At 43.8% G+C, this 21389-nt stretch overlaps 1 protein-coding gene across 2 annotated transcripts in view; it reads right to left on the bottom strand.

Annotated features, from left to right (window-relative positions):
• Positions 1-1204: 1204 nt before the first annotated feature.
• Positions 1205-21389, bottom strand: part of LOC118213756 (tumor necrosis factor receptor superfamily member EDAR-like) — a 37802-nt gene continuing 17617 nt past the window's right edge. Inside the window, exons 4-12 of one of the 2 annotated variants that reach the window (XM_035392873.1) lie at positions 20359-20540; positions 15911-15996; positions 10766-10849; positions 10141-10266; positions 9825-9899; positions 7068-7140; positions 5382-5559; positions 4928-4988; positions 1205-3309 (exon numbers count right to left, since the gene is read on the bottom strand). In XM_035392873.1, the coding sequence (XP_035248764.1) occupies positions 2975-3309; positions 4928-4988; positions 5382-5559; positions 7068-7140; positions 9825-9899; positions 10141-10266; positions 10766-10849; positions 15911-15996; positions 20359-20540 (1200 nt within the window). In that variant the 3' untranslated portion in view covers positions 1205-2974. The remainder of the gene's footprint in view (positions 3310-4927; positions 4989-5381; positions 5560-7067; positions 7141-9824; positions 9900-10140; positions 10267-10765; positions 10850-15910; positions 15997-20358; positions 20541-21389) is intronic. The other variant, XM_035392874.1, reaches the window with a different exon arrangement.

Raw genomic sequence — 21389 nt, 5'->3', positions numbered from 1 at the left:
AATTCAGTGATGGGCTGATAAAGTCTTGTATATATCTACTGTTAACAAACGCCTACGAATTCGCCTAACGGGCTAGACAGCTAGAACTACACTTTGTTAGTGCATTAATGCGATGGCACGTGAAGTCTCTTGAAGCTACTTGTGAAATGCATTTATTTCCTCGATTTCAAATATTAACGGGTTCGAGAAGGCCAGTTCCTCGGTCCACTGAATGAAACAAAAGTAGCTTGTCAACGAATACAATTCCGGTCTCTTAAATATGTAGGCTCCTAATTCTTGTGGTCAAACTGGTCTGCAGATGGCATCGCAGCAATATAAGCTTTGTCAGCCAGTTGAGGTGGATGCGTGCAAATCCTCACTTGGGTCCAGTCCACAAGGGAGACAGGAAAGTGAGTACAATTGTCCCTTTTTCCTACTACAGCTGTATTACTCTTTTGGAACACGCATCCAATTCTTGGGTGGCAGGCCAAAGATTTTGAAGTCTGTCTGTTAAGGTTTGACTGTCATTCCAATCAACGTGAAGTATGAAGGTTTTACAGAGGGTTGTATTTATGACCTGACGGACCCCCTTGTGGGAACGAGAGATTGTGGTTGTTTGGTGAGTCTTAGGGGGCCACACGGGTGTGATTGGTCCGTTGTAGTACAACTGTCAATCAGGTGTGGATGGGCCTCCATTGACACCTTGATATAGACCAATAATCAAAGGATGGCTTCCCCAGGGCCACAAGTGTCTGATAGTGGTGGATCTGGCAGGCCTAGTGTAACTTTGCAGGAGTTACTGTAGGGCTGTGGGACTGTGAGTCTGAGGGTCTTTTTGCAGGTCTACACACAGATTACTTCTCCATGTACTGCACGCTCAGGCAGCTCCAGATTCTCCCAGGGCAGGCGTCCCAAATACTGTTCCTGGACGTCCCTTAAGTCTGCTGGTTAATGTTTTTAATTTTATATTGGCAAGCAAAGTAGGATTAATTAGAATCCAGGTGAGGTGAATTAACTGCATGGTCAACTGCTTTAATTCATCAGTCAAGTGCTGAGCAATAACCAGAACCAGCAGACCGTGTAATTCTCTGGGACCATATATTAAGCAGCCGTCTCTGGTCCTCTCTTTAAATGATGTGAAAGTGAATTTATTGAGTAGAAGAGGGAGGCCAGGCAATAGGGTCCTGCTCATAAAATCACCACAGGGTTCACGCCTTTTTTAATGAAATATTTTTATTGGTATGTATGTACAGCAATAAGTTATATATACACTTACATTTTCCATTGGCATTTTGCTTCTGTCTTTATTTAACACTATTCTATCACACGGTATGAGGATGAGGTAAATGCAGCCATTTTGTACACATGATTTGCACTCCAAAGACTTGATCTTCAGTATTATGTATAAGACAATAATGCAAACTTCTGTTGAAGTTGAGTCCTGTTTGTCCGAGCACAAAGAACTTAAATTTGAGGAATAGATATTCAATGAGACACACAACACATGCAGATTAATTCATTTACACAGCCAGAGTCCTGCTCCTGTTTATAATGTAATCCTGGTGTCTTTGGCCTTGTAGAGAAACTAAAGCTCCTGTCTAAATAAGCTCAAGCTAAAACTTACTGATGCTAAATGCATTTCCACGGCAATGCCCTTGAAATGTTAAACTTATAGACTTCCTCACATTTTCTAGAGCACAAAAATGTGACTGAAGAATTGTAATATATGGTAGAGGATCTCTCAAAAAAGCAAAACATTAACAAAAGATCAAAAACTGGATTGCCTTTGAAAAAAGTTAAAGGTGATAACACTACAAAATCACAGAACAGCTATAGCTAGTAATGGAACAGTACTTCCAGCAAAGAGTATAGTAAGTACTTGTCATGTGAAGTCTACGGTCACATAATCCACAAGTGGCCGCGAAATGCAGACAAAATGAGCGTGTCATTTGGTGACTCGTTTATTTAATAGATGAGGCAGCGATTGTCCCAGTCAAAACAAGTTAGCTTTCTTTAGACATTCAGCTTGCAGTTAAGCAGTCAGCCAGCCACGTGTGTGTTTATATTGGCTATGTTTATGGCTTCTCTATTTTGGCTTTATTGGCTTAATTGTTATTTTCCACCACAACTGTAATCCGCCGCATTTCGGCCAATTAAAACAGGCTGCAACCACAAACTGCAGGGGGTCCAAGCGTTGACTTTATGTTGGGGGGGGGGGGAGGGGGGGAGACTCCATTTGACATATTTGAATCTGTCAGTTTGAAAGCTTAATACCGATGGCCTTACGTAGTCCCGGAAAATGGCTTTAATGACTCCAAAACAAGAGGTTGCCGTGTATGGCGTAGTCCACTGGTTTAATAGCACAAGGTTAGGCTTGCAGGACCTAGCAGTGTCTTTGGACTGACAAGAGGATCTGTTGTGGATCACTGGAATTGCACAAGACTCCGCGTTCTTCAGCCAACAGATGGCTTTCGATTTTTGTAGTCATTTGGGCAGGAATTGGGTTCAGGGTACGACAAGAGGAAGAACAGGGATTATCTCACACTTGTATTAGAACCACGTGTGCTAGTCCTTGCTTGAGTCACTTAATAGTATTGATTTGTAAAATCTGTGCCTGAAGAGCACTTGCTGTGAAAAGTGCAAAGAACAAAAAAAGGGTCAAAGGGGAAAAGGTCTTTCTTGGAGCGTCCAGCGCTTCATTTTTCTGCCACCCTCTTTTCCAAAACCAGACTGAAGGGAAAAAGCCTGGTGTCCATCTGGAAGCCTGGTTCCACCCAGCAGGACAGAAGAATGGCGTGACTGTGTCATAGCAGAGGGGAGAAGAGCAGACAGAGACAGGAAGGACAGGAGGGAGAGAGAAATGGGAGGAGAAAAAGACAGGGCTCTGTGTGCTGCGCTGTCCCTGCTTATCCCAGCGCAACAGCCAGGGGGCGACAGAGCAAATTCTTCATGTGGAACGGAGCGGTGTGGGCGCTTTAGGGGATGGGGGCCGGGCTCATATGCTGGCACAACGAGAGGAGAGGGCGGGGCTGATGGGCGGGGCTCCTTCGGCCCCGCCCAGGATGTCGGCGCACAGCGACTCGACGGCGTCCAGGCGCTCGATCTGCACCAGCTTGGTGAGCAGGTCGGGGATGCTGTAGCCAGCTGTGCTGATGCGGTCGAACAGCTGCATGCCGTCCGTCATGCCGCCGATCTCGTCCCGCTTCAGGCCGAAGCCCTCGGCCAGGTGCCGCCACGTCTTCACCACCGCCTTGTCCGTGCTGTAGGTGGCGCTCAGCATGCGGCTGGTCTTCTCCAGGCAGTCGAAGGGCAGCTCCGTGGGGCTCAGGCCTGGGGGGTCACAGGGCACAGGTGGGTCCCACATGACTGTTTACTTCAGACAAACTGCCACCCAGCTTAATGTTTTACTGCAGTGGTCCTGGAGGGCCCCAGGGTCAGCTGGTTTTTGTTTTCACCTCAAACTTGGTAACCCAAGAAGGACCCAGTTAAGACACAAGAAACCACTTGGGGCAAGTAAACTGTGTAATCAACTGCTTTAATTGATCATTAAAGTGCTCAGTAATAGCGAAAACCAGCAGACCATCTGGCTCTCCAGGACAAGGGTTTAGGACCACTGCGTTACTTACAGGCTACGTCCTGTTGTACTCTGCATCTTCCCACACTAAAATGAAGACGAGTCAATGTGTTGCATGGCTGAGAAAATATGAGTTGGACCGAATGATCAAAGTTAGTGGCCTAACGTGACACAGTTCTGAGGAAAGGGCCAAGTCTGGTCTGGTCTTTATCTCCTCATTGGGTCCAGGCACAGCTGTAGGACAAGCCTGGCCTACTGAGGGCTAAGTGTCATTCTCATAACTGGTGCATATAATTCCACTGGAGTTAAGAGTTAACAGCTGCACGTGAAGTGTGATATCCAATATGCCTCAGAAGGACAAACACAATCGTGACATTTTTGAAAATAAATACATTTTTGCTGGAAATTTTGAGATTTTTCATTTATTTTTAATAAGGTCAGCGCAAATTTTTTAATCGCAGATGGAAAAATCGCTCACTGCAGATGGCTTTAATTTTTCTGCCATAACAAGGAGCGGGAGGCGGCTCACACGGGAAGCACTCTAGCGCTCCTCTGGAGAAGTCCCTCATCCCAACGGCTCGCCTCATTTGTTCAGAGTTAGCGCATTGGGGAGAGATACGTGACATGCGACAGATGTGAACAGATACTTTTATAAAGAGCAGAACCCCTCATTTCCAGGCGTTCTGGAATGAGGTCATCAATTTGCCCGATGAAAGTTACTTCCAAGTTTGTTCGCGTGAGCCCTTTTTCCTCTACGCGCATTTAACTGACTCTACCTCTGCTTAGGCTTTCTCAGATTACTTCACTGACTAACTTCTCCTTAGCCTTTTGGTCAACAGCAACAAGTAAGGCTGGAATCGTCCTGTGTTTGGTGGACTGAGAAGGTGTCCTACAGGAAGAAACCATAATATCTAAAAAGGGGGGGGGGGGGGAGGGGGCAAAAGTGACGGTAGGAACTACACTTCATTGTTTCTCAGATGACCCACTTCTGCCCACCCAGGCTGCACATTCACGCAGCCCAAGGCTCACTGGCAGGGGAGTTTTTGTTCCATGTATAGGTCATGGTGGTTGGTTTGTAATTGAACCTCATTTACTGTATAATTATTATTCTCCATCTCAAGCAGAGATGTTCCAGTATGTATGTCTTGAAGTGTCATTTTCCTTTGAGCTGAGGCCCACTGGACCGCCCTGGTGGTGATGTCGGGGACGCGGCATGCGGAACGGGCTCTTGGTCGGCCGTGTGGAGGGTTTGGGATGAGGCCCATGTTTACAGCATTGCCCATCTGTGTTCCCCTGTCCCAGAGCGACAGCAGTGTGTTTTGTGTGTTTCATTTGGAGAGTCTGTGTGTGGGAGAGACGTTCAACACCACTCACCCTCTGCCACACTGCAGGCTCTTGTGTACAGATCCAAGATCTTTTTCCTTCGACTTTGAATCTGAAATGTCAAGAAGCAGAGGAAATGTCAGCACACAGCAGCATAGCTATCTATTTGCAGTCAATACCAGCCATTAATGAACTATATGTCACCTTTTTCTTTTTACTTTCAAGAGCTCTGAAATAATCTCTTTTTCAGTTAACATTATAAATACTTGCACCCATATAGCAGGGCTATTTTACTGGAAGCGAGTGGCGAGTGGATGTGTGTTAATTAGCAGGTGAGTGGATTTGTGCTAATTAGCAGATGAGTGAATGTTTGCTAATTAGCAGGTAAATGGATGTGTGCTAATTAGCAGGTGAGTGGATGTGTGCTAGTTAGCAGGTGAGTGGATGTGTGCTAGTCAGCAGGTGGTAATGCAGAGGTGAACAGAGGTGTGGATTGTGGGCTCACCACACTGCATTTGCTGCTGTTGTTGTTATTGGTGGAGGAGCAGGTTTTGTCCCTGGTCAGGTGGACCAAAGAGAGCAGGCATAGGTCTGTGGCCCCCTGCTTCTCCAGGGCCGCCTCCTCGTCACTGTCGATGCTGCGGCTCAGTAGCTGCTCGTTCTCCGACGAAGCGTCATTCTCACTGCACACAGAGGGGGCACCGCAGGGTCAGACTTTCACACTCTCTCTCTTGCTCTCGCTCTCTCTCTCTCTCTCTCTTTCGCTCTCTCTCTCTCCCCCATCTTAACCCATATACAAAACCCCTGTGCAGCTGGGGGTTTGATTCTTCACCACAGCACTTTCTATACTGTGACCCCATCTCTATCTGTGATCCTCTCTGCTTTCGCCCTGTCTGAATAACATGAAAAAAATACATAAGGAGGGTGGACTGAACTGGCTTGTGACTCAGGCAGTGGTCTGCATGAAATCACACCGAGGAAGGGTTTGATTGGCTGGTTATTGACGGCACAAAGGATGACTGTGATTGGTTTGTGAGTGCGAATGCACTGAGTATGCCCTCTCCAGAGATTCCCAGCAGAGGTGTCTTGTTGACACAAAAACGCTCACAGAATGTCATTGTTTCATGGTCACCTGATACCTGCAGTGGTTTGGCAGGCAGCTCAATGAATTAGCACATCACCTGGCATGCAGGGCCCTGAGTGTGTTTACTCTTCCTGCTGAGGAAAGGGATTGTTCTTACGGCAGAACTGGCCCACTGTCTTACGCACTGCGCTGCGCAATGCATGGATGTGCGTTGTGCACTCCTGAATGTGCAATTCATACGCGAGAACATATCTGAATGTAAGTGCTTGCAGTTTTCTGTCTTTGTGCAAGCCTGACTTTGTATCTTCCTCTACCTAACGTTATGTGCCTAAACTGTTTTTGAAAGGGTGTACGTTTGTGTTTGAGTGTGGGATAGAGAGAGAAAGAGAGAGAGAGAGAGAGGAACAATAGCCCCTTTTTGTGTGTCTTGGGTCAGGCAGAGGAACTGCCAGAGCCAATGACTTTCCGCAGACGTGAAAAAAGGGTTTAGGGCGAAAAGCTGTCATCCTTCAGAACAGTACTGTTTTCACCTGGCGGTTTGGCTGCGACTGCGTGTAATTATCGCACGCTCCATTGTGTTTGTGTAAATGAACATCTCCTGTGAAACCCAGGCTTCGGGGCACATTTGTGTGCCACTACCTCATCCTTCAGAAGCCACATACTGTTTCCAGTAAAGAAAAAAAAATCCTCGAGTGAACTTGTTTTTTCCGCAGTGCTCCCGTCCGTTAGGGGTGCTAAAAAAAAAGCCCTCTCCAAAACTCCTGGCCTCACCATAGGGGCCAGCAGCTAGAAGATCAACTGCTAGAACTTGTCCTGCGGTGAGACTTAATTACCGGCTGATCCCAAGCAGAAAATCCGATAAAAATCTTCTCTTTGAGGTGCTATGTTTCAAGCTGCAACAAGGTGTTACCTGTTCTGCCCCACTTAACACGTGCATAACCAGTATATCAAATCTAGAGTAACTCTGTTTGAATGATGGACGTCACTCATATCTTTTGGCTAGAATTCTTAATAGTTTAAAGAAGGTTTATTCTTGGTGCATGCATGTCATTTTGATGACAGAACGGCTTTTCTGCCAGCAAGGGCGGTCCTGTTCTGTGGACTTACCTTTTCGCAGCCTTTGGTGGAGGGGGCTTGAGTTTGTCGAATTCATCCTTTTCTGTGAAGATGACCACATGTTCTGTAAAGGTTAAAACGGTTCCAGCACTTTAAAATGTTTAGAATTTTTCTTTTGGGAACTCTAAGCCAAGAGACACAGTTCACGTTCAACGAGAACCTCAAAACTAGTAAAATGTCAACAGCTACTCAAAGTTCAGGAAGTACTCAATTGAGATCAGTTTAACAGAAACAATTCTACTCACATGACTAAAAAAAAGCAGTTGGAAGTTTGCTTCAGTACATTTTGTAAAACAGAGACCAAAATGTGCAGACAGCATGTCATGGCTGTGATCTTTCTAAAAAAGCATGATAGGGAACAAGTACTAAGAAGCTGGAAATGAGTGCACTTCCAACCTGTCTGTCTGAAGCCTGAGCTGGCAATAACTGCTGAAATGAGGAGTTACTGATGAATGTGCTCAGAGCAATACCGGGGCTGTCGATCACTGTTAATCTCAGTCTTGGCTCTGTCTGTCAGACAGACGGGGGGCATTTACATAATGTGCTGATGAGATGGGGCAGGCAGAGGAAATATGCCTGTCTTTCATCTCTCTACGTCTTTAATCTACTTAGCAGTAACTCAGGGCAAAAATACAAACAAACAAAAAGCCCCGCTTTTTTACATTTGATCTGGGATCCTCCTTTTCCTGGGGAGAGCAACGGCACAACAAAATTGTTCTTTGATTTGAAACCACAACAGCACTTTGGTCTTTAGACAAGCCACCCAAAAAACAGAGCACACTACGCAGCTTCCTTCCCCAGTAAAACCTTTGCGAATTAGCAGTAAACCCCATGGGAGAGGTTTACCTTTAGTGTGTGGGTTACCTTTTGGGTTCTGAGGTTTAGCTTTAGTGTGTGGGTTACCTTTTGGGTTCTGAGGTTTACCTTTAGTGTGTGGGTTACCTTTTGGGTTCTGAGGTTTACCTTTAGTGTGTGGGTTACCTTTTGGGTTCTGAGGTTTACCTTTAGTGTGTGGGTTACCTTTTGGGTTCTGAGGTTTACCTTTAGTGTGTGGGTTACCTTTTGGGTTCTGAGGTTTACCTTTAGTGTGTGGGTTACCTTTTGGGTTCTGAGGTTTACCTTTAGTGTGTGGGTTACCTTTTGGGTTCTGAGGTTTACCTTTAGTGTGTGGGTTACCTTTTGGGTTCTGAGGTTTACCTTTAGTGTGTGGGTTACCTTTTGGGTTCTGAGGTTTACCTTTAGTGTGTGGGTTACCTTTTGGGTTCCGAGGTTTAGCTTTAGCGTGTGGGTTACCTTTTGGGTTCCGAGGTTTAGCTTTAGCGTGTGGGTTACCTTTTGGGTTCTGAGGTTTAGCTTTAGCGTGTGGGTTACCTTTTGGGTTCCGAGGTTTAGCTTTAGCGTGTGGGTTACCTTTTGGGTTCCGAGGTTTAGCTTTAGTGTGTGGGTTACCTTTTGGGTTCTGAGGTTTAGCTTTAGTGTGTGGGTTACCTTTTGGGTTCTGAGGTTTACCTTTAGCGTGTGGGTTACCTTTTGGGTTCTGAGGTTTAGCTTTAGCGTGTGGGTTACCTTTTGGGTTCTGACTGGCACTTTATAGAACACAGCTCTATTTTTGAATTTTCTCTTTCTTTTTGGGGGGTTCTTGGTTCTTGCACAGTGACACCATCCCAGTCGCCCCCTCCCATCCCTGGGCAATGCTAAACAATTATCTATTGTTAATTGTCAGCATTGGTACAGTCTTGATTTGTTACCAGGAGTTTTTATGTCTACATTTTTTTAAACCCAGTTTAATTCAGTTCTTACCCAATTTACTTTTCACTTTTTTTGAGTGGCAGGTAACCTAGATAGATAGATAGATTTATAAATAAATTGACTATTTTAAAGGACAGCATTTACTTTTAGCTTCAGAGACATTCATTTACTCTTTTTGATATGGATGGTTTAATTACTTTCTTTAGCATGAATGTCTTCTCGCCTCTGTATCAGGCAAATAAGGTTAAATGTATATTTTCAGTGAGCATTTACAGTACTCTGTTACCCGGTTTATTGTTTCTGAGTGCCTTCAAGCGAAGAATAGTATCAAAAGGTGTTATCTTTCAACTTCTGACCTTTTTTATTTGACTCTGACAGTAACTGAAGCAGTTGAAAGTTATCGGCCCTCTTTTGTCGACATAAAAAGCTTAATTTAAAACTATCCTCCAAGGAGACCACTGCTCGGTAGTTTTAGCCAGCGGCAATCTCCACAGCCTGAGCTAATCACGGGAGTGGTCCTGGCTCACTGCGCCTGGGCTATTCAGACTGCAGTGCGGTTAGAAACACAACAGAACCCAGCTTCAGATGCAGAGGAAAATGGAGGGCCACACTGACACTGGGCTCTGTACTGCTAACCTCACCAGTCATTAGCTCATTGCTGCCCCAGATCTGATTGGTGCCACATGCACCCCCGAGTCTCCCTAAACCCTGACCTGCACTGATTTGGCCCACAACATGCACACGCTTCATCTCTCTCACTGACAGAGGTCAGCTGAGCATGAAAAGTGGGAATCACAGCATGATTCTAGCCTTTTCTTTTCATCTTCATTCCCTTTCACTGCTGAAGGGACGTGTGTGTGTGTCTGCCTGCCTGCCTGTCTGTGTGTATGTTTGTGTTGCATATGTGTGAGTGTGTGTGTGTCTGACTGCCTGTCTGTGTGTATGTTTGTGTGTATATGTGTGACTGTGTTTCTGGGAGAGCGTGTGTGTGTGTCTTACCCTGAACATCTTTCTTGTCCTCCTGCTTGTTAGTCTGTGCTTCCACTGCCTTCACCACCTGGCCAGAGCAGCAGGCTGTTGATACAACAGAAACACCATCAGCCCTGCAGTCCCAACACACTTCAGGATGAATACCAAAATGTGCTAATAGATGGGGAAAAATGTGTGCAAATGCTTTTATTGAGGGTTGTTTTTCAAATGCTCTGAAAGTACCTGGCTGTAGTGTGCTTGATTGTGTTGAAGTATGTGTGCATGCATGCTTAGTGCCAGGCAAGTGTGCATGTGTGCATGCACGTGTTTTTGTGGAGAAACTCACCTTGACCATTTGGCTTAGCTTTTAGAATGTAGAACATGATGATGAGCACTATGGCGATTGACATGATGAAGATGGTTGACATGGCGATGATGAGTGCTGTTGCCAAGTGGCCCTGTCCAGATGGATCTTAGACAGGAGAAAGCACACCGTCACTACAACCTACTGGAACTGAGATCTGTTAATGAGCAACACGCAGGGATTCTGAGTGGCTCAGCCAGTTACAGCAGATGTCACAGGTTTGAATTGTCATAAGCTGAATATGACCTGCAGAGGAAGGATGACACTACCTGATCTCGCCTGCGTAGGGTGGATTTAAGTGTGCCCTCAGATTATTGCGCCCCTAGCTCCCTCCAATGACAAACCTGACATCCACAAGCTAGCAGTGGCCATCTATAACACATGCAGCCTTACTCCAAAATAATACAGAAGTTTGCAACTTGTGGGTCATGTGTGAATGAGAGTCAGAATGGACATTCTGTGGATGAAATCTGTGAATCTGATTACACTTTTCAGCCTGGTCCTGCTGCTAAGGATGCTTAAGAGAGGTTATAGTGAATTCAGTTATGACATGACTTAGAAATGATAAGTGATTTCAGGAGTTGTGTGTCCTGCTGGCTGACCTCACCTTTGTGTGGCTGTGGGAAGATAGTGGTGGTTGTGGAAGAGACACTGGTGACACGTCCTGATGACACAGCTGTAGTGCGCATGCCTGTAACAGACAACACCTGCCGTTACATTCTCACACCGTCTACCAAAACAAGCGTTCTGCAGTCATGTACCAAAACAAGCATTCTGCAGTCATGTACCAAAACAAGCGTTCTGCAGTCATGTACCAAAACAAGCGTTCTGTAGTCATGTACCAAAACAAGAATCCTGCAGTCATGTACCAAAACAAGCGTTCTGCAGTCATGTACCAAAACAAGCATCCTGCAGTCATGTACCAAAACAAGTATTCTGCAGTCATGTACCAAAACAAGCGTTCTGCAGTCATTTACCAAAACAAGAATTTCTGTCATCTACCACATTCAATCATGTTATTATGAACAACAGATGCAGTCTAAAAAATTAACTGGAAAACAACTTCAAACTACAGACAGCAGGCTGAAATATATATGCCAAAATATAGAAATGAACATGAAGGAATATTACTTTTTTCCTTTTGGTTGATGATATCTGAAGCCAGCAATAGAGGATTTTTTTGGCCACTTTTATTAGTGAGCTAATAAACACAGCCATGAAACACATTGAAAGCTTGATTTATTCAGTCAGACATAATCTAATAATTTTGGTACTAGAGATTCTGGACCCAATAATGATATGTTTTTTATTAAGTGACAGTCACAGGGTTTGCATGGGGGTCTCATGCTCCAAATGCAAACTGCAACAAAGTAACTGTGTGGGTCACAACATTAATCAGGTTCAACAGCATTAGAGACTTAAGCAGTTGTCTTATTGCTTTATGTTGGTTTAGATTAAATATATATAATTATAGCTTCAGTATTTTGTTTGATGTGTTCAGGAGTTGCTGCTCAAAAATCAGGGCTGTGTTGTAATCTCAAACGTCTAGTTTCTGTGCCTTCCCGAAGCAGAGAAGACAAATGGGTATTTGCGCAATGATGTTTGTTCTTTGTACAGTGTTAAATTCGAGTTCTGTTCCTCAACAGACAGACTCACATGCTGGCAAAAGCAAGATGAATGAGTTCAACAATCCGATGAGTAATGGCCTGTCCAGACGTGTCCTTTGAAGGAGACTTTTCAGCAGTTTAGTCTTTTTTCATAGTTTAACTTTGCAACCATGTAAAAAAACGCATCTTCAAAACCTCAGCTTTGTCAGCTATCTCAGACATACAGTGCCCACACGGTTACATTTTCCTTCAAGCTCACCTTTGAGCTGACTCTGCAGTGGTCCTACTCTTTTCTCTGCGTCCAGGCTATTAGCCAGGCAATTCAGAATCTATACTTTCACAACCAGACCATGGTCCGTGATGTTAGCCTACCGCTCTGTTGCTCATTTAGCACAGCTGTGAGGCTAAACAAGCGGCCTTAAGCCCTTGTTACTGATTATGGGTTCTGTTCTGGCAACCCCCGCTGCCACAAACCAATTATTAATGGCACCAAGCATTAAAACGCCTTGTGAAATTCCCTTTGGCTGTCAGTCAGACTAACTCAAGCCATGAAAAACTGTACAGCTTGATGGATGGCTTGCGCTCTCATACTAATAAGTAGAAATCAGCCAGTCACTTGCTCCATACTTAAAAGTGCCAGTTAAGTCATTAGTTCTGTGAAAATAACAGACAGACTTGTCTTTCATTAATGAGTTTTATACAGTAACGTCAGCATGTAACGTTACGGAGAAGACACCAAAGGTGGAACTGTAAAAGGGAAAGCATGAAACTCGGGCAAAGCATTAAGGTAGGCGTAGCGACCATTTATTAGAAGGTCGCATATATACAGCAGTTCCCTAAATGTTTGTATGTGCGATACCTGGGTTGATACTGGTTTTCTTAAAGCAGTTCACCAAACACTTGGAGATTCTGCACCTGCTTACCTCAGCTTTGGTCTGTCTGTAGGCTCCAGTGAGCCTTTGCAGTAGTGATGGGATTTACTCCCCTATGAGCCAATACATAGTCTGAGATCCTCAGGTAAGAACCTTCCTGCCCTTCCAAAATTCAGACTCAAGACGAAAGGTGACCTGGCCTGCTCAATTAGGGCCCCTCAACTGTGGAACAACTTGCCTGAGGAGGTCAGGCTAGCTGCAATAACTTCTTAATTATAATAAATCCCTTTAAACACATTTTTAGAAGGACTGTTTATTGATTGTTCTTTTTTAAATGCTTCTATATGCATATCATGTACATTGTATATACTATTGGTTTTTGTTTCTGTGTTTTTAAATTTCTTCTTTTAAGCTACTATTTGTGGCACTTGTAAACTTTGTTTTAGCAAGAGTGCTATATAAATAAAAATTATTGTTATCATGAGTAGCTACAGCAAGCTGTCAGCAATGTACTTGTTTATACCAATTACAAGGATTTGTACTCCATTGAAAAAGCTATTGTTGGTTAAAATCAGTGAGTCACTGAATACATATTATAGCTCCACCCATTTTTGTGTCATGATGATTCATTCTCCCATTGCAACAGCCTGCTGTTTTGTTTGTATAGTTGTTGTTTTAGTGATAGGGGGCCTTGTTATGGTTTAGTGGAGGGGAATTGTTGTATTCCTTTCACCTTGCATGTTACCGTGTCGTGTTACTGAGCGTAACCCCCATAGGTCTCTGCCTCCACTGTATGAAATGTTTAGTATAATGTTGCAGTTATGCTGTGGCACTGATTTATGTGTGGCAGGTACATAAAGTTGGATATTATTTCTACTTCTGATTGAACTTGAAATCACACACACACACACACACAAAAATCAGGGTTTTAAAATGAAAATGACTGGTATGACTTTACGCAGTTATAATAAGATCCTTTGAGTGCTAAGAGAAAGAGCAGTGAAAGATCTACAGTGTATATACAGTACCATTACAGCACAATATATTGGAATCATGTGCCTTGTGGAATTGGTTATATTTAGAGAAAATTATGGAGGGTGGAATATAGTTACTGCTTTTTTCAAAATGATTTCTGGCAATAACCCTCCCCGTTTCTGCCACTATGCTTATAATTATTTGATACAAGATTATGAGCTTGTGCAATTTTGCAAACGGCTCAGCAAGCACTGTCTCGCCTATAGGTGAAACAAGGACTTTCAAGTTTCGCATTTTGTGTTTGATATTTTCAAATGTGCTGGCTAATTAGCGTTTAATTGAAGTCATGCAACTTTGGCTGTTGGGATTTCTTCAGACTTTCATAGAAAACAATTTAATATGCTGGGCATGTATGTACAGGAATATACCCTCTTTCAATAGCTGGTTATTATAATGTTTCTTAAGACACAATTCAGTGCCGGGTGGGATGCATTTAAATTTCTTAGTCTTCAGGGTCGTTCCAATTTTAAGTGATTACATGCGTGCATATGCAGAAACATGTACAGGCATTGCCTATTGATTATTAGGTGTTAGAAATATAATTGTTGCATCACCCACACAAAGCTGCTAAGCTTTATAATATTCACAAACAGCTCACAAATGATCTGCTGGTTGTTTAGTCCATCTGATATCTTTTACACTTCCAGCCCATCCAAAACAGCTGTCTCTGAGACAGCATCCAGAAAGGACTTGGCAATACCGCAGTCCCCCAAATGACCTCCCGCTCCCCCACATTGAGTAGGTACGAGATGGTGGTGCTGGCATAAATCTGAGCCTTTGGATCATTAAGAACCACCCACCCGCCCCCCCCCAACACACACGCACTCACAGCTAAATGTGTAAAATTTGTTAAATGTGTAAATCCATAGCTACAATACAGGGTGGAGAATTTTGCATGGAAGAGACATGTGACTGTCACTGCTCAAAAGATCAGTCTTCAGAAATATTTTTTGCCCCCTAAATGCTTTCTGTTCACTCCAAGTTTAATCACAGTCCTCTGCTAGAAAAATGGAAACCTTGAATAATTAAATTAAACATTATGGGTTTATTGCATCAGACTGTTCCTTCTCACATAATTATTGTTAATCTAATGTTCTCTGAGTAATGGCACCAGTGGGAATTGTGTGATATGAACCAAATAATGCTGAATAAGTGTTTTGATTATGCACAATTATGGCACTGGGGCAAAATCATTCTAGAATTAATAATGGTAATCTGGCTATACAGCATCAGAAATAATTCGATTTTCGTTATCCACTTTTTCTGGTGATATAGTTGTTGTCCTTTTTTACAGACATTGAAGTTAAAATAGTCTTCTGATTGGAAGATATCAACAAATATTAATTCCAAAAATAATTTATTTTAAAATGTTTTTCCCCTGTATATTATTCAAAAGATTTAAATTAACATTTTGGAAGAGCAAACCTAGTTCACCCGTTCCTGATGAGCCCATTGACCTCTGATTGCTGTCGATGTCAGACTGTAGAATAGTGGGATGTGCTTAACAGGCATGCAAGCCATTCTACCCCCGTCAAGGGAATCACTCGGGTGGGCAAAATAGCCACAGGTTACTGACACAGTTTTTTTTTTTTTTTTTTTTTTTCCTGTTTTCATTTTCACTTTTGAAAACCAAACCGAGACTCTGTCACTGCACAGTCACCTGTGGCTATTGCCCACCCAAGCAGTTGTCTCCACAGGCAGAATTTGTCTCGGCAAATTATCTCTTTTTGACTCAGCCTTTCACACCTTGAATAATTTCCATAGTTGTGAGGATTTAAAAAGCGACGGGTGTGTTTGTGTACCCTTAGCCCCCTGGCCCTGGGGGCTGCTGAATGACAGGCCTCGGTTCCATGTCACAGAGAAAGGGCAGCTTGCTCCCCAGGCCTGCGGCCCTAAGCATGTGCAGCCGTGTTACAGACAACCTGCCATGCCATGCTGCAGCCGAAGAGTCTTCTAATACCCACATGATTGGTTCCAGAGGCCTATCTGGTTTTATTGATCAACCACTATTTTTGCATCATTAAGGATTTGTTCCTTCTTCTTCCTATTGACTGGTTTCTGTTGAGGACTTGAGAAGAACGGTTCTGGTTTGATTCTGGTTCCCGCAGAATTGGGAAATATTGGTCCAGACACCGTCCCCCTAAATGCAGCATGCCTGACAGGCAGACATTCTACAGAGTTTATGCTATTTGAAGCAAGGCTGGCATGCAGATGTACTGTAGAATGTGGAGCTCTTACACTCTTTGGTGTTCCTGGGAGCATTCTGGCAGGAGTGACACACCATCCCGTAGATGTTCTGTGGCCGGTTCTCCAGGATGTAGTATCTGCATGGGGAAACACAAGAGCACTGGAGTGAATTTATATACCCTGAGGGGCAGGGCATGCACACATGAGCACACATGTACAAACTCGCACTCAAAATTCAAAAGAGGTTTCTGCTATTTTGAGATAGATGAGCATTTCTGACTGGTGTCAGCAAAGCTCTCTTTGATGTGTTGAGGTGGAGTTTGGAATTATTAAATTTCTCCAGGAGCAGGAGCTGCTATGCATCAGCACATGGCCAAGGCTGAGGGTCAAGCCCCCTGTCGCTCAAACAGGAAACTCTGGATCATACAAAAAAAAAAGCAGTGACTCAAAACAGAGATATTAACAGCCCCCTATTGTTCTAGATTTCATGGTTATTTTTTACTGCTCAGCAGTACTGTCGGTCTGGGAAAAGCAACGATAAGCCTCCTAAAGTGATAATAGTGCAAGAGTGTTTTTTCTGCTGTTTCTGGGGACCTCATAAAACCACAGGTGCAGATTTCAGGGTCCAGATTTATATGGTGACAAACGCCAAACCCACGACTGCAGCCCCGATCCTTTTATGTGCCCGTTTGCTGTTCTGATGGCTTCGACTTAATTAGCCCAATGCAAACCACCTTTTCCACTCCAAACCTCCCACACAACGATGGAAACTCTTACAGAATTGAGAAGCGTGAATAAAAATGTTTATTTATTTTACCTCAGAACGAACTGAACTGTGGCTGAGGGTTCACAGCCTCCAGCCCTGATATGGTGGATGGAAGAAGAAAAAAAATCTTTTTTTTTCTTTTTTGTTTATGCCTTGCAGGCATAGCCCTGAAACTCAGGAAATTAATCATGCACCAGGAACGTGTTCGTTTTCCAAAGAAGTGTGATGCATGGCCTGGTAAAGCTTCCTTTGGCTTCCAGAACTCCTCTTCCTGAGGTACCATAAAGATGGGACTGATTACATGAAACAGGCAGTTGTCTTCATGGCAGACGCCAAGCCTCTGAGATCCACAGCACAGCAGCAGCTAGAGAGTGGAGGGGGGGTTGGGGAGGGTACTGATGTTCTTAAACTGTGATTGGAGGAGCAGTCGAGGAGAGTGTTTCTACACCCTTGGTGCTGAGATTTGGGAGGAGGCTCTGGTTCAAGCACAGCTCTCCCATTGGTCTAAGGAGTATCATGAGGAACAGTGGATTGGGGAGTAGTTGTTGCAACTCCTGAGCAGGGCAGACAGTCTCTCCAGTGTTTTGAAATCCCCCTTTAAGAAGCTAAAACACTGGCCTTTCATGTCTAAATGCTTTAAGTGTGGAGGTGTTGCTTAACTTGAAAGGAGAAGGTAACCTGCAGTTGTGTGTTCTTCAGCAGAGCTAGAGCTTTGCGCAGTACCAGTTCTAGATATGTTAGAGCGTGTCCCCCACAGAGTCATGTCCTTTCCTCAAGTAATATACCTGCTCCCTGCCCCTGAACACTGCAATCAAGGTGGGATTATGTGTGTTGAGGGGAGGGGGGGCAGGAGTTGGGACAGCTTGTGCCAAAACCACAAGTATATACGACAGGCCAGAGGTGCATGCTAAAATGACAGAGCTACTCCCGGTAGACCATGCCCCTGAGAGCCCCCACTCTCTCTGTACGACAGGGCAGGTCTTGGCTGCTTTCTCCTCTTTTCTGTTCTTTTTGTGCAAAGTTGACCTGCAAATATAGTCTTTACAAAAAAGTTAAGAAAGATTGAATTTAAACACTACACTCTGGAATGGGGAGAATTTGCAGAGATAAACATATTACATAATCGACACATGCATATGCATGTACTGTATATTTTTGTAAGAAACTCCTAATGTTTGTCATATTGAATTCAAATAAATATTTTGAAACCAACCTAGGAAAGAAACCAAGAATAATCAACTTTCATTAACCAATTGGTTCCCAGTTATTGCAATATATTTTTGTAGGTATCCATATTGAGCATGAGAAGACTAGATTTTCCCTGATAAATGTGGGGGGGGGATAATTATGGGAGCAGATTCAGCCTAAATTCAGTCCCTTGTACGTGAGTACTTTGGCCTTAAGTTTGCTAAATTAATTTATGAGCAAGTCATTTTGCAAGTGCTGTGTGGTTTGTCCATAACTTCTCTTCTTGAATTTCTATAATTTATTGAATTTAAAGAAAAAAAGTAACTCTGAATGCCTCAGTTGAAGGCCAGAGTACAGTTACTTTAAATTTTGTCTCTTTGTTCCAAATTGTTCTAGAAAAAAAACAAACCTCTTCCCAGAGAATGTACAGCAGAGACAGCTGCAGATATATATCAGTGTAACGGAGCCATTGGATTGTTGAAAGTTTCCTTAATCAACTGATTAGTGTTGTTTTCAGCAAAGGCAACTTTCAGAATGAAGGATGTGTAGAAAGTAGACACTCCATGTGAAATTGGCCCAATAACAGAAAAAAGTGATGATTGAAACTCCTTGCGATCCAGAGTTAAACCATATCCCGTAGTTTTCCCCAAAACATTTCAGAACCATCCTCTCTTCAGAGTGCAGAGACACAGAGCCAAAGAATCATTCTGTCCTCTTCTTCCACCATGAAGTATCAGCTCCAGAAGGAGTCCTTGTGGTATGAGGCTGGCTGTAGATGCTCACGGTTTGATTTAGTCCCTGTCTTCTGCAGTGCCTGAACTGGGGACCCCTGCTGCAAACCCTTAATTCAGGGATTTTCAGCCTTTTCTGGTTCGAGGGCCTCCTCCCCAGTTCAAAGGCATCCAGGGGGACCCTCATCATTAAAAAAGTTTGGTGGGTTCAGATCATGGACTGTGGGAGGATTGGGGTGGAGAATCTATCTGTGCACGTGTCAGCTTACCAGGGACCCCCTACAGTACCTTCAAGTACCCACAGGTCCACAGACCCCTGTTGAAAACCCAGGCCCTAAAATGATCAATGAATTCACGCTGAAGCACTGGCAGTACAGCAGAGATGCGATAACAGGCTTTTGAATGGTTTGTATATTTACAGCTGAGCTGAATTAGCAGGAGGTCCTGCTCTGTGGTTGGCCAAAACACAAAGACTCCTGTACCCCGCTGTCTCTGGAGGCAGAGTCACTAGTCACACCTGCAATGACTTATGTCCGCTATTGTTTCCATGTCCCTCTTTGGAAAGGCGGGGATGTGTAATCTGAGACGGTACCGTGACCGCTTGTGGGCAGGTTTGTGGTTCCGCTGGTGGGGCCCAAGGGTTCATGAGGGGTGGGGGAGGGTTTAGGGAGGTTCTGACGGTGTGGTCGTCAATCAATGCCATGGGGCCATATCCTGCTCCATTCATGATCATGCTCTGCTTTACCACTCTATCAGTCTCTTTCATCAATATTCCTCTTTTCCCTGTATCCCTCCATGTCTCTCTTTTATCAATGTGTCTCTTTTCTCACTTTCCCTTTATCACTCTCCGTCACTCTTATTGCTTTTTTCCCTTTTATTACTCTATCACACTGCCTCCTCTCTTCTCTGTTCACAATATTCTTGCCTTCACACCCAGCTGTTATCCCATAGCATGCTTTATTTGGGTTCTTGTGAAGCATTAGGAGGTTTTTCTCTACTTATCTACCCACCCAGCCATGGTGATTATCTGCTCCTGATTAGTGAGTCTAGAATCCATCAAAATGCTGAGCCAGGGGACTCACCTAAGTGCGATGAATGGGAGTGTAATATGTCCGTGTTCCCTGCCTACAGCCAGTCAGAATAAACATGGTTATACTCATATGCTTACTTGGCCTTTTTCATGTTTGCGATTCAAGGCATATGTGGCCCACTGAAAGCAGTGGCAGTGTCTTATTTAGTGACAGACAGGGAGTCCTGCTCGTTAAGTGAGAGAATGAATGTAAATCCTAGTGCCTTACTTGTGAATGACAGGGTTTGGGTGGATTGAGCGCTGCTGGCTCAGTGTAATTATGGGTGGGGCTTGTGCGGCGTGCTCCACCTCAGTGCGGCTCTGCCTAAAACCTCGCGCCTTACTGTGTTTCTGTACGGCTTTGTGAAGGTGTCATATGAATGCGCTGTGGTGGAAGTGCGGCGCAGTGGTTAGGGAGATAAACTGAGTTAGCGGAGACTCGGTAAGCTGCATAAGTCTGACTAAAGTATGTCACAGTGAGCAAACATATCCTGAAACGCAACAGCCTACATAATGTGGCAAATGTTCTTTTCCTGACTTAGACCATTCCATCTGTCATTAGTACTACATAAAAAGGGTGGGGGTGTGAACATGCTTTCTTACACCGTCATTATTGGGCTATTGAGGGGATTCTCAATAAACCGTAACAGAGTGTTATTGCATAGGTATTACTGGGTATGGAGGAGGAGCTGTATATATATACTTCATTACATAGGTATTTTTTGGCATCAGAGGCCTTGCCTACCCTGGAAGGCAGGGACCACACTCTGCGTCACTCTCCGGCGTCCCTGGTGTCAGCACGGTGGCACGGTACAGGGAGTCACAGTCCTTGTGTCGCCGGCAAATCTCATACTTCCCCTTGGAGAACTTCCCTGCCGGGCATGGCACGCAGTCATAGTCTTCGTCTTTGGTTCCGTAGCCGCAGTTCTGGAATGAGACGGTGAGGTCACAATAGAACTACGACATCATTGTTTGACCCCCTCCCCTACATGAATTACAACGGTATGGACGTAGTACCAATTACAAATAACAAATATGTGTATTGGATTTTCCTGTTATTTAGACTAAGATTCCTGCTAATTCTGTCAACAAACTATGTTCAAATAATAATAATAACAATAACAATAATTAAAAGAGATGCCCAGAATGTTTCCTTTATTGTGGACTGAACCACTGACTCCATTCCAGTATGACAACTCACAGAGTGGCTGCACTGATTGAATCCAGATTCAATCCAGATTTCAGACTCTCATAACTGCCTTAAAAATGTGTCATGTCTTTAATAAATGTGCGGCAGGCAAGCAAGCAAGTGAGCCAAATAAATAAATAAATGAATCATATTCAACATCACTCTATAATTATGGCGATTTTGAAATGCCAGATCCCAATAGGATTTTACCATCTTTGTTTGGTTGTTTAAACTATTGTTCCAACCAGAGTAATAACTGAACTCAAGACAGAAAGGGAAATCATGAGCAGTGTAATTACTCACTAGATTTTGTTTTGATCTGCAGAAAAGTTTTTTTCCCCACAAAATGGTTCTCCTAGTTTTAATTGTGCACTCAACTTAGCGCTAAACTTTTAGTGAGTCCCAGTATAACTTAACTATATACTGTTCCACATATCATGGGTTTGCCCCTGGCAGTAATTAATTTAATGAGTTTCTCAATTACTACTATTTCAATGCTGCAATGTGCCAAAACGCAAGCCTGTGTTCTGTGCCCTGAAGTATCGAACCAGGGCGTAATCAATCTGCTGCACTCCTTTAAATACATA

The sequence above is a fragment of the Anguilla anguilla genome, chromosome 15, assembly GCF_013347855.1.
Source record: "Anguilla anguilla isolate fAngAng1 chromosome 15, fAngAng1.pri, whole genome shotgun sequence".
Classification (NCBI taxonomy): Eukaryota; Metazoa; Chordata; class Actinopteri; order Anguilliformes; family Anguillidae; genus Anguilla; species Anguilla anguilla.
This window is presented reverse-complemented; position numbering and strand designations above follow the sequence as displayed.